The sequence below is a fragment of the Protopterus annectens genome, chromosome 4.part0 (genome assembly GCF_019279795.1).
Source record: "Protopterus annectens isolate FY-2018-M chromosome 4.part0, PAN1.0, whole genome shotgun sequence".
In the NCBI taxonomy this organism is placed as follows: domain Eukaryota; kingdom Metazoa; phylum Chordata; order Ceratodontiformes; family Protopteridae; genus Protopterus; species Protopterus annectens.
Genome location: NC_056733.1, coordinates 1451179756 through 1451193716, shown reverse-complemented (window position 1 = coordinate 1451193716; position 13961 = coordinate 1451179756). Strand labels below are relative to the sequence as shown.

The 13961-nt window shown below is 40.4% G+C and overlaps 1 protein-coding gene across 1 annotated transcript in view; it reads right to left on the bottom strand.

Annotated features, from left to right (window-relative positions):
• Positions 1–13961, bottom strand: part of HK3 (hexokinase 3) — a 411658-nt gene that overhangs the window by 312800 nt on the left and 84897 nt on the right. The window contains exon 2 of the mRNA XM_044069296.1: positions 5769–5849. Coding sequence (XP_043925231.1) covers positions 5769–5789 — 21 coding nt within the window. The 5' untranslated portion in view covers positions 5790–5849. The remainder of the gene's footprint in view (positions 1–5768; positions 5850–13961) is intronic.

The window sequence follows — 13961 nt, the reverse complement described above, 5'->3', positions numbered from 1 at the left end:
AATTTTTGCAGTCCATCCTGACCAGCAAAGACATTACAGACAGGTGATACAAAGCTCCCCAGGTCGAAGATGTTGATGCCCCTAGGGAGTATATAGAAAAGATCACAGAGAAAATTTGTGTTAACAAAGTCCAGGAATCTCTGAGCCTGTATACTGGAAGTTGTGTATGTTTCCAAATTCATAATGTGGTTGATGAAGTCACCCAGGAGTGTAACGTTTGGTTCCAATGCAGAACAACTCCAATTCATTTAGGTACATAGTATGGTAGTACTGGTGTCCTTGCTCATAAAGAGGGAACTATAGCATCCAATGATATGGTACAGGACATTGCTTATGATGAGTTGGACATAGAGAAGCTCAAACGTGTTATACTAGTTGACCAGTCTTCAGGTGTGAATGTTTTTAATGAATATTGAAACACCTTCACCTTTCAGCCCATCCTGTGCAGTGCCTTATATTAATGTGTGGAAGGAATTTTAGCCTTGCACTATTGAGGTGTTCTCTGTGGCTTTAAACCATGCCTCTGTTATTACACAGTCTTGCAATGAGTAGATTTTTTTGTTTAGACTTATTACACAGTTTTGCAAGGAGTGGAGTTTTTTTGTTTAGACTCCTGGCATTAAGCAGTAATACCTTTAGATTATCCTGGGTTGGTTTGGCTATGCTGGAAGGTTTGTCAAGTTGGCATTGTCTAAAAAAGCCATTGTGGGGATGAAGAAAGTTTAGCCAGTATTCAAAACCCTAAAGGGGACAGGTGCAGACTATCCTTGGTAAAGCAGATGGTCTGTCAATCACAACCTCCCAAGCTGCCAAATATTGTACCCCTTTCAAATGACACCAAAAACTAAGCCAATTGTTAAAGTCAATTATCTTCTGCTCATATTGCAGTATCATCCTTAGAGAAGGTAGAATGCTGCTCAATGCCAGGCTCATACAAGCTTGGGACACAGTGTTTGAGAGTTCCATCATGTCTCTGTTCATATAGTCAAGAGGGGTATGTCTCAGGTCATTTGCATCCACAGGTACAATGAAACAATCATCCTGGTACTTGTGGTTCAATGACCTCAGTGGGTGCGTAATCTGGCAGGTTCTGGACCCTGATAGGCAGCTGACCATGATCCACTCCATATTCAGCTTAATGAGTAAAACATCTATATGTCTCACAATGGAATCACCTATAATGAGCACATGTTTGCCTTATGGGCTTACAAGCTGAGACACCAAGAGTTGAATCTATATGTGTCGTAGCGAATTTTGCTTTGGTATAGTGTTTGTGGAGTTGCTGAGGATCCCTATAGTTTTGGCTGTATCTAGGAGACCTTGGAGGATTGGGCTGATTACTTTTATGAGCCCCAGTATACATGAGTCTATGTACTTGGACTTTAGTGTGAGTGGGCAGGTAGAGTGTGGTGGTGTGTTTTTCTAACAACCTGTTTGGTAATTGTAGTGCTTGTATGTGAGAGCCTTGCCTCCAGCACTAATGTATAACTATATCTTTCACACACTGCATCCAATTTTTTAAAAAGTAGGTGGTTGTTGATAAACATGTGATAACTGCTACATCGTCTCACGGTGCCTGTTTCCTCCAAGATGGCTGCATAGAAAAAAGGAAAGTAGTTGTCCTTGGTTTAGATGTTTACTCCATGGATTGCAAGGGGAGTTGTACCTGGAGAGTGTAGAATAATCTAGTCGGGTCCTATTTCATGAAAACTACAATGTTTAAGACAAGACTTTTGCAAGAATGCTCCTCAGTGCACAAACCACAGTAACTAGCTAACAAGGTTTCCTTGGGTATTTGTCTAAAAACTATAATCTTAGGGTAATCTCACAGAACAATGTCCCCCAATGTGCAAAACAGATGCTCATCATGCAGTCATGCACTCAGGAAATATCTGACTTTTTATGGAGAAGGTTGGACTCCAAGTGCCTATGTCTACACAGGGCACTGATAACCTCCCCATTGTGTGATGAGTACAAGGCACAGAAAATCAACAAACAAGCAAAATATCCATTGGCCAATCACAACACACTCCAAGGTTTCCTAAGTGATTCCCAAGCTCAGAAGAGACCAAACTACTCTCTACTTCCACTAGAGTGCAGTCCTAATATTTTTAAATATAAAAATCACTAAAAAGGAGCCCAACTTACAATATTAGTTGCAGTACCTGAATGTAAATTATATTAAAATGTTCTAACATGTAAATACATTCATTTCATCCATTTATTTTCACAAGTTATAATGCTTGCCTCAGGACTGCATTATAAAATTGATCCTTTGGGTCAGATGACATCAGCAAAACCTTTTAATCTTCAATAACCCCCTAAACTGTCAGTATGCTTCAAAGCTTATGAAGGACAACAGGCTTGGTACTCTGGCACACTGGTTAAAGCAATGAAGTCATTTAAATTCTGCATACCCAAGATTTATTTCCCACAGCCTCCACTTGTGGTTTGTTACTATAAGCCGCTGGCCTTCTGGCACATGGAAAAGGCTTCCTAAACATTGTTCATGACCTGGGTTTGACAAGAGGATAGAATACAGGAGATGACCCTGCCCTTCCATTCCACAGAGGCAAGATCTAGTAACTGCAATGCCCTCTCTTGGTGTAAGACACTAAAGTGGCAATTATTACATCCCAGGATGGCAAACAAATGAAAATGTGCATACATGATTTCTGCAAGGATGCATTGCACATTGACTGTGCCTTATACATACTGCAGAAATAACTACTGACAAATCTGGAGCCACAGATGTCAGTCCTTGATTGTTCTATCACCCTCCCTCATGCTATTTTATACATGCAGTGGCCCATCACCATGTCACCATGGAGACTCCGTGGGTGATGGTAGGAGCAAGATCAGTAATAGCAAAAGGGAAAATGTTCAGTTCCAAAGAGGGATGTGTAAGTCAGACACAGACTACTTAAAATAGCTCAATGCATCTCTCTTAATAAGAGCAGAGTTCTGTGATTACCTCAGAATAACAAACTACAAATTGATTCCCTCATTAAGTGTCAGAGCAGTCACTTGAGCTGCTATTGTCTCTGTTAAATGAACAGTGACTTTAATATAATATGCAGGAAGAACCTTTAGTTTCATGGCAGGCTATAACCTGGTCTTCTTAAGTTTCAGGTTCAGATGTGCGCATGCACACACACCCACACACAAACACACCACATACACACAGTGTCCGTCACTAAGATGTAGTTATCATATTAAGCATCTGAGCTGAATACATTTTTCCACACTAACATTTTTTAGCAAATAAGAATGAAATGGTGTTCTTCCCTTTCTACGCACAAATATATATTTAAACACAGTAACCCTGTTTCAGTGCTAGCCCAATGACTGTGTAAATGTCGGCTCATGTTATTTGGTCACACTGGCTAATGTTGATGTCACACCCCAACCCCATATAAAAAAATGGGGAAAAGGGGAATGATGATGATGATGATCAATGATAAAATAATGAGCTATGTAACTTATTAAGTTCTGATGAAGGGCTGGTGCTAACCCAAAAGCTTGAATAATTGCATAAAACCTATGTGGTTCACAAAAAGCTGTTAACTTATGCCTATGTTTAGTGCTTTTATGTTTCATTGACCAACATGACAGTTCTTATTTTTTTTCTACCTTAGAATTTAGGTAGGCATATCTAAGGCATTTTCATTACAACCATCTATTGTCGGCATGCTGCATGCCTTGATGAAGGTTACAGTGCAGTTTAGTAAAGAAAGTAGCTCAGAGCACACAACATCCTTTATCTCATACATGGATTAAAGCTACACTACCAGACTTCTGAAGTTTCCTTATAGAAGGCGAGAGAAGTTAATTTCTCCAGCATTGTCTGTCAGCATTTAATTCTCTGCTCACTGGGATGTCTCTGGTTCTGCTTGAAAAGATATCTTCCAGAGGCAATCCTTTCAAAGTGCCCTGCTCAGGCCACTTAGGTTCATAGGTTCATAGTAGGTACTAGGCTCACAGTCTAGGAGACTATTAAGGAGCCTAGCTCAAATTCCCAGTTGCCCCAAAACAATGTCTTGTTACATGACTTACCCAAGGTCATACAGTAGGTAAATGAAGGCTGAGGGGATCAAGCCTTCTACCACAAGGACTGACTCATTAACAGTGTATAGTCTTCATGCTCTGTGTTAACTGCCAGCCACTTCAAGTGGCTCTTTTCTGTCAAAGGGTCAGCAATTCTGGCAGGAACCTACAGGAATACAGGGCTCCTTAGCCTATCCCAGAAATTGAGCCCATGAACCTCAAGGATAACTCCCCTCACCTTTTGTCATTACTCAGATCTTGTGAACTTTGGTGGCATAAAGCTATAGAGTGACCAATAAACCAAACACTCTGCTGACAGAGTCCACTGTTGCTTCATTACCACAGAATTACAGAGTGCCCACCAGTCTGTAGATGATCTTCCCGTCCATTGATCAGCCACCTACTCCAAACTGCAGGAATTCATGAGCAAGATCTCCTGACATTAGAACTTATTTACTAGGAGCAACCTAGTGAGTCTTTGTCTTTGTTAAAAAAGATTAAATAATTGACTGAATTCACTATTACAGTTACTTTGAATAGTGACAGCCATTCAGCTGTCAGTTTGTGACCACATCTAGGCCCTGTCCTTCTCATTCTTCATTAGTTACAATCTAACATACACTTAGGTTAAAAATGAAAAGCCTGGCTGCATGTTCTAAGTTTGTCATGGTATATAGTAGAAGATGGTTCTTCCTGGCACAATGAAAGTGAAGTTATGCTTTAAGATATATTGTCATATATTTACAGAGGGGCGCATTGTCCGTTGCAAAACAGCAGCAGAATAGTAGTAATACAAACTAATGGAACCAGAGCATAACATACTAGGTCTCCAGACTTACAACAAGAGATGTCTTTCCCAATGGAGATGACCTGAATTTGGAAAGGTCAGCTGGAGGACAAGGAACCTCAAAGAGCCCTTCCTCCTTACTGCAATGGAAAAAAAGTTGGTGCCAACACTGGATAACCACTAATTTCATAACAGAAAAAACATGGGGATGTGGGTTATTAGCTTACTAAGCATACATGACTGAGTGCATAGATTTTGAAAGATGGAGAGAAAACATGAAGAAAAAGTCATAAATGCTTTTTAAAAATATTCAACATCCCTATAAGATGAACAGAGACAGAATAAGCAACATGTTATATAATGAGAATGACATAAATCAGAGAGGGTCAAAAGTGATTACCGAATGATGTCTGATCCTGTCCTGGAAGATATAACAAAAGAACAATTTTTATGACAAAATCTGGTTAATGTTAATTATACAGTACCCTTGATAATTTGTCTTAAAGCAGCCATGTAATTTATCATGTTTTTAATGAAAAAACTGCATTGCCACCAGGAAGAATTGTTCAGCTACATTCCAGGCAAGTATAACCTTGCCTTCATTACCTTAACAATTGCAAACATGAATAACGTAAGCATCACCCATGACCTGCAGCCCCATAACCAAGAACAAGTGACACCTGACCCACACATACACAGCACACATACGTTTGCACACCCAGTGTGACTGAAGAGCTGTATGTTCATTCATTTCACACAGGCATATTAACAGATCTCCTATACAGATATGAATACAAATGCATCGTCATAACTTACTCAAAGCACCAATATTGTAAGAACATATGGTTCTACCAAATGCAGGTGATTATGCCTGTGTATCCTGACATGCCAAGTCTACATGATTGTAAACATTTATAACATAAAACTGTCTTACTTGTTCACTGTGGGAATTCATTGTATGTTCTCTTCCAGAATTTAAGATGTGGCTGCGTGTACTGACCCTTCTTAGTTGATCCTGCAGAAAAAAAACACAAGAGATAAATGGGCAGTAAATAATTTGTATTCCACCAGATAAGTATGCAACTCTTTTCACCCAATTAATGAACAAAATGAAATTGTAGACAATAATTGGTGTGGCTTTATTAATTCCTAGCATTATTTAGTGCAATATGATATAGTGCCATTCTTGAATTAGTGAAAAGAGTTAATCAAATAATTGTGCGTGCATATCAATATGACACAAACAAGATACTTATAAACAAAGAACCACAAATGCTTTCCAGGTCCCTGATACCAATCAGTAGTTGTTCTCTGCTTAGATATTTTATAGAACGAAACACAAGAGGAGATAAATGTGCAGTGAATAAAATGAGTTTCACTGAATATGCAAGTAGTCTGCTCCAAAGAAAGTACAGTATGAAACTGTACACAAAAAGGTATGGGTTCATTAATTCCTGGCAGTATTCAGTGCCATGTGAGATCTTAATGTTCATGGTTTAATGAAAAAAAAAACATTATTCAGTTGAGTAGGTATGCATATCACTCTGATGCTAGAAAGAAACTTTAAAAAGTGAACCCACCAAGTTTTGTTTGCTTTTTGCAACATTGTCTTGTGAAATACCTACTAGTAATCAATAAAAAGGTTTATTTTAAAGTAATCTGAATGCTGGAGTATAGTTAGTTGTCAGTTGACTGCTGCCCTTGGTCTAAAGTTATACAAAAAAAGCAATCATTTCACATTTATATATATATTCTGATACTGGATTGTGATGATTTAATCTGTCTGCTCCAGGTTTAGAACCTTAAAATGAGGTGCAGAAAAATAAGCATTTTTGAAGGCGTGATGGAACAACACCTGACCACATAAGCAGGATGACAGTGTGAGATACTTTGTGGAAAAACATAACAATGATTGTGATTGCCAGCCCTTTGGGTGATGTCATACCTGGCTTCTTTCCCTGTTTCACAACAAAAGAGATACTGAGCTGCACTGTTTAACTGCTTCAAGAGCCTTTGCTAGAGGGCTCAATAGTCATAGTTTTGAATGCATTTATTTTGTAATGGCATGTTTCAGGATTCTAACATCAATACAAAAAGGAAAACTATTAACATATAAGGTTACCTTTACCCACTTTCTCTTGCAGACTCAAGCATACAGGATTATGACTGGGTCTTCAATTGTAAACAAGTTGTTATATTTGAAACAGGGATGTCAAGAAATTCATCTTGAGAGTGGAGTAAACTAAAGCTGAATCTTGACATTCACTTTAAGAACATATGACAATTAAGTTATGATCTGATTCTTTGTAGTGCATGTAGCCATGTTGCAGGAGAGCAGGACATTTTACAGCTTTAAAAGCCATAAAACAGGCTGCAGACAGAAGCAAACTAGATGTCAAAGGAATGAACAGTTTTAAGAGCTGTTATACTTTGTTCTGCCACACTTTCTGCATACATGACTGTGAAGTGTCTAACAGATTTTAAGGTCCTGTGGTGGCCAGCACTGGCTGCTATTATTTTTAACTCAAGACTAGACCTTAATAGCAGTAAACGATGCTTAAGTATACGTACTTTGTTAAGCACCTTTCTTATGTCAGAGATGCTTAACACACTTTTCATAAATTTGGAGTGTGATCCTGGCATTCCATGCACTATATCTTTGTTGTGCCAAAAATAATATTTTAAAAACTATATGACTCAGAAGACCAGCCAAGAAACACAGTCCAAATGTGTCTTTTAAATAAATTAAACACATCCTAGTTGCATTTCTGCCTTTGCTAGGTTGTTCTCACATTTACACCCACAAAATATCTTTATAATGTTATGTTTTAGTTGGGAGGAGGGTTCACTCTAACTATAATGATATAAATGCGACAAAAATAATTGTCCTGCTCAGTTATGATTTTACTGCAGTAAAAATGTTAAAAGTGTCATCCCCATTGACTTATAGGGATAATAACGCTCTAACAGTGACCCAGGTGACGACCGCAGTTCAATTAGTAGCCCAGAAGTGTTTTGGAGATGGGAGGAGTGCAAAGAGTGAATTAATGAGGCTCTGCATGCTCACCTCTATTCAGGGTGGAGGTGTGCGGATAATGTGTCTGGTAAAGGGCATTCTGCTTCTATGGTCACAGTGAAGATTGGAGCTGTGAGCAAGGGGCAGACTAATGCAGACAGGTGGGCTTTGAAATAGCCCTGTCCTTGGACCAGGGTGGGTCCATCCCATTGCCCATGCCTCATTCATGCTTAAATTTTAAAAAGTAATGCCAATACACTATAAGGCAGGGTCATAAATACCCCAACTCCATGTGGCTATAGCAGTTCTCCAGCACTTCAGCACTATTGAGGTTGGCCAGTAATCCTGTCTGGTAGGCATACAACTGTCAGATGTTGGCTCCCTCTTGTGTGGTTGCTTGGTGACGTTATGTGCAAGTGTAATGTAATAATTTAGTTAAAACAATCCATATCATGTTTTTCAGTATCTTGATAAATTTACTTTCCCGGTCACATTTTATGTTACTGTTCATTGCTGTCTGTGTTTCTGCTGCTGTTCTGCTTCTGGGCTATCTCATTAACCACCGCATCCTTCTGCATTCCCTTAACCTCTCGAGGTCATAGTTGGCAACCTGCAGTGTTATCTGTAACCTACAAAGGCATATAATCCCATCTTACTCACAGCCTGCCTTTATTCTTCCAATTAGTTCTCATCTTAGAAACTGCCATACCCTACTGTGAAGGTAGTGCCTATTAGAGATTCACCATTCCATCCAAACATTTGTTTGAAGGGACAGATAGACACTAACCCTATTTAGTCTGATTTTTAAGTACATTAAAAATTCCTACTCATCTTCACTGTTTCCTTCCACCTTATACTTTCTCCATCTACTTCATGCATCCTTGAATTCCATCTTAACCACCAATTCTGATACTCCATTCCATAGCTTTACAACTCAGTCTGTGAATAAGTACTTTCACTGATGCAGGAACCAGTCATGCCATACAGTTTGCTGTCTGTTTTCAGTCCTCACCCTCACTTTTCAAGTTCAGAGTGACCCCTTCGCATTTCTTCTGGTCTTTAATAATAAGAACTCAAGCTCCCCTAACTTCCCAGCCATACCTTTTGGTATCCACCTCGCACCAGTCTGGTGGCTTTGTATTGTACTCCTTCCAGGAGATTGATGTCCCTTTCCTTGTGTGATCTTAAAAACTGTGCAAAGTATTCAAGGCATGGCCTAATCAGGACACGCTAGAGTTGGAGCAAACATTATTTACTTCTAGAAATTGTCCTTCCCCCACCTCCAGAGGGCAATCCCCACTTTTCTCTTTGTTGCTGCCATGACCATATCACTCAGCTCATACTGGTCAAGAGGTGATGTGATCACACACAAATTTGATTCTTGCGCGGTTACTGACAATTCTACTTCCTGCAGTTAAAGCTTTGCATGAGCATTGTTGTGACCCAAATGCAGTGGTTGTGCATTTATCTGTGGTGAAACTTAACAGATGTCATTCTTCGATCTTGGTCAGTCTTTCCAAATTATTCCTTAGACTCCTCCCTCCATCCACCAGTGATACACCTCTCGTGTATCAAGGGTAAAGATGAATTTTCAGACCTTGTGTTTGCTTACACGTGGTTTAAAGGAACGCATTGAGGAGTACAAGATCAAGGACTCATCTCTGTAATACTTAGCTAGTCAGTGCCCTTAATCCCATCACTACCCCCTTACCACAACCCTGTTTGCTCTCTTCTTCAATCATGTTACTATCCTTTTCCACAGTCTTAGTCTCATTCCCAACTCTTGTACTCTCCTAGCAGTCACTTATGTGGGTGCATGTCAAAGGCCTTTTTTAAGTCCAGCTAGACCACATCTACTGGTAATCCCCTGTCAAAGTCCTCCTCTAACCTATAAAAAAACTGACCAGGTTCAACGGACAGCTTTTTTTGGTCCTGAACATGTGTTGGTTGTTAATGTCTGAGACAACTGTCCTCATCAGGTTCTCCCCATGATTTTCCTGTCCATAACTATTAGACTAACAGGCCAGTTGTTCCATAGATTTTTTCCTGCTTTTTCCCTTGTGCAAGGGCACATCTCCTGTCATCTTCTAACCCACAAGTACTTTTTCTATGACCAATGATCAGCTGAAGATCTCTGTCAGGAAATCTACCATATTAGCCAAACACCTGAAAACTTTAAGAGGCAGTCCATGTAATGCTTGGACTTAAAAGATATCAAGTGTTGTTGTATCTTTCAGATTTTCCTGGTTAGGGGTTGCCACAGCGGAACTCTGGTCCACTAATGATTGGCAGTAGATTTTTACATACCGAGTTGCCAGCCCTGATGCACAACCTTCAACGAAGGTACGCCCATTCACGCATGTCTCCACAAAGAAGACGCTTTAGCTGAGAATCGAACAGGACAACATCTTACTGTGAGGCGACAACTCTACCGCAACACCACCAAGTGTAGAAATTTTAAATATTAATGATAATGGATACAGGTTATTAATGTAATATAGTGAGCAGGGGGTATTACATTTAGTATGAATGCTTTTTTGGAGGTTGTTTGCTTTAACTTTTCCATCAAATCTTTTATTTCTTTATGGGGATTGTTGATTGATCAAGTCTTATCACATGATTTTGTGTCTTTTTTAAAAGCATGATAGTGGGTGATTCAAAACATTCTGATGAAGTTTCTGATTTAGGGATGGCCTTTGTGGCTTACCATGGGCCATTTGTCATTTCTTGGTGTTTTCAGTATTAGCCACCTCAGCAGACTTGTGCTTTCTTAAGCCTTAGACCTTATTTTCCTGTTTACCTCTCCACTTTCTCAGCCTTAATCCTCTTGCTTCTTCACTGTTTATTCCACCGTGTGCTACCATCATTGCAGTATGAAATCTTCCCTTCCCTCTGCTTTTCTCTGTCTTTCATGATTTACCTCCATCTTTACTCAGCTCATCCAGGAATATAATGTACCTTAAAAATTTGTACTGATGATCTTAGCATCTAACTGTTGTATCCCACTGTCCTGCCAGCCAACTTCCTGCTCCAATATTTCCACAATAAAAAGACATGCATAATTGCTGTTTTTCTAGAGGATTTTGTCCCATGCACTCCTCATTCTGGGAACATATTAGTACATCCTTTACTCCAAATCACTGGAGTTATTATATTAGAAACCAGAAGCATGGGTCAAACCACCTGCACTCAGATGTGTACTACAAAAACAATTTGTCGAATGGGAAATTCTTTATCGATTTTAAGATGATATCTTGGGCAGTGGGAAGTGTGACTGGGCAATTTGGTGACTGCTAATAAACCAGTTTCAGTTCAGAGAAGCGCCTTCCTAAAAAAATCTTTATCCTTCTTCTTTTGACATGAGCCTCAGCTCCCCTACTTGCTTTGTTGGCCTTCTACATTCCTTTTTGTTCGATGTCTCTTCCACCTTCCCATCACATTCACTTCTGCCATGCCCATGCCTTATCTGCCCTATTCATTACATTTACATTCTTTTGTGGCCACATTGGTCTCCACTTCATTATACCTTTTTGCCTCTTCACCAATGCATCAGCCATAGTTCAGAATACTCCATACCAGGTCAATCACCATAGCCTGTTGCCCCTTTATTTTGCCTCTAGATTCCTTTATCATCTTTGATCTTCACCAAAGCTCACCCTAATCCATTCCTCGGAAATCATACTACTCTCTCGGTTTTTTATCCTAGCCCTCCCCCAGCTCTAAACCATGCAGTGATATGATCATTACTGGCTAATGATGCCTTCAGTTGACCACCCCTGACCACAACAATCTTGGTTAAGCCCCCAACCAGAGTTCTGTCTGTCAGTCCTACATCAGCTGGGTGAATTTCTCTTAGTCTAACACACAGACCATCTGCATATTTTCTCTCCCTGGGGTTTGGAGTATCTCAGTCTAGTTTTAACATGTTCTGATCTCCCACGTGTACTACCCTCTTTCTCATGCCTAATTAATCTTTTGTACCCCAGGTTCCATACTTCTACTTTGATATATTTTGGGGTTCAATACATTGTAACTACAACCCCATCTGTATCTACAATAAGTGCCATGGTGTTCAACCTAAGTTCCAGTTTTGCTACTTCCTTGCCCTGTTCATTGAATTATTCTCCTTTCTGACTATACATTTGATGCCCTCCCTTATGCAAATTGCTGCAGTGTCTCCATTCCCTACCCCCTCTGCATTTCCATATTTCTGTGGTACTTCCATATCCTCATCCTTCTTGTAGTTGTTTCATATTTCTGAGAAAACTCTAATGCCTACCTTCTCATCCTGTATCACTGCTTGCAGCTCATCACATTGCTTTGCTGGGTCCTTACCCTGCTCTCAATCTCCAGTATTTGTTTCCCTGTTATGTTAGGTTCATAGGTGTGTACTAGGCTAATGGGCCTGGAGCCTTTACAACCTAGCCCATAGAAGTGCCCTGGCATTGTGCTGCCCAACTTTAGTTCCCAGTGCCTCTATCAAGTACAGATTCTGGAGTGATCCCCGGGATGAACTTTCTATTTCCCAATTTCTCTTGAAGAGGGCCAGTGAGGTGCTTTGCTTGACATGTATGGGAAGTCTATTCCAGAGTAAGGTCAGTCTTTGAGTTATGAACCTGTACCTCCAGCATTTTCTGTTGATTGTGGTAATGAGGCTGATGTCTCTAGAGCATGTGGTGCAGAGGGACTGGCATTTCTTTAGATGTAGCATTTCTAACAGAGCTGGGTCAGGCACGGCTTTGTAAGTCAAGCAGAGATCGCCTCTTAGTAAACGATATGAGACAGAGAATAGCTGGAGTTTTTTTGAGTCTGTTCATGTAGGACATGTGTTTAAGGCCTAGGATCCTCTTTGTGAGGTACTTCTGTGGCCTTTCCAGCTGTTGCATGTGTCTAGTGAGGTACATGCCAAATGCGGCATTATACTCAATGATTGGCCTAATGAGGGAAGAGTAGAGAGAGATGATGACCTGTTTCTTCCTGGATGCAAAACCCTTGGTAATGAGATGTGCCACATAGAAGGTCTTTCTGACCACAGTGGCAATGTGATGGTCGAAGGAGAGGGTGCTGTCAACCTGTGTCCCCAGATCTCTTATAACACCGTCAGTGTTCAGTGGGCTCCCATCGATGTGGTAATTAGTGGGAAATGAGTTTTTCCCAAAGGGGATGACAACGCATGTTTTGACATTAAGCTTAAGGCCATAGTTTCAACACCAGTCATTGGTCTCAGTGAGGCCTTTCTGTAGGATATCTACATCACTTGAGGAGTTAATAATGGCTCCCAACTTGCAGTCGTCTGCAAACTTGGTCAGCCAGAGTCCCTCCGTGTTGGCCTGGACTTCTGAGAAGTAGATGCCAGACATGAGAGGACCCAGGACTGATCCCTGTGGGACTCCACTTGTGACTGGTCACCAGTCAGACTTGGAGTCTGGTACTTTTACACTGTGGGTTCCATCTGAGAGCCAATTTCCAACCCACCTAGTGATATAGGGGTTGGTGTCTAGTTTGGTGAGTTTATCAATAATTCCTCAGTGGGGAATGGTATCAAAGGCCTTGGCCAGATTGAGGTAGGCTGTATGAACTGCCAAGCCCTCATCCACAGCTCTGATGACTGACTCAAAATAGTCAACCAGGTTGACCAGGCATGAGCTACCTTTCACAAAACCAAATTTAACATGTTCTAGAGTTTGGAGATTCCCTATATCCTTGTTATATTTCTTCCTCTACCTATTCCAGAGTACTTACTTCCCCATTCTGCTTCTGTGACATACTCTGTAGTAAGCCTTCCCTTGTCTTTCTACTAGGCCCAAGCCTACCTCCATTGTTACTGCTGCAGGCATTCATTATACTAATTAATCCTATCCTTCTTCCACCTGATAGCTACTGCTACAGGTAACATAACTGGGAATGCTACTACCAATCAGCTATCATGGCATCTGTCTGTCTATGCACACTGCAACCTGCATCCACTAGAGTCATCTCTCTGAATATTTTACTAAGTTTACAGTTAGAGACTGAAATCACTGTAGCCTGGTATTCTCAGATCTCATAGTAATATAGCAAGAATACAAGGTAAATAATCCCAATGACCATAAAATGCCTAGCCATATTCAC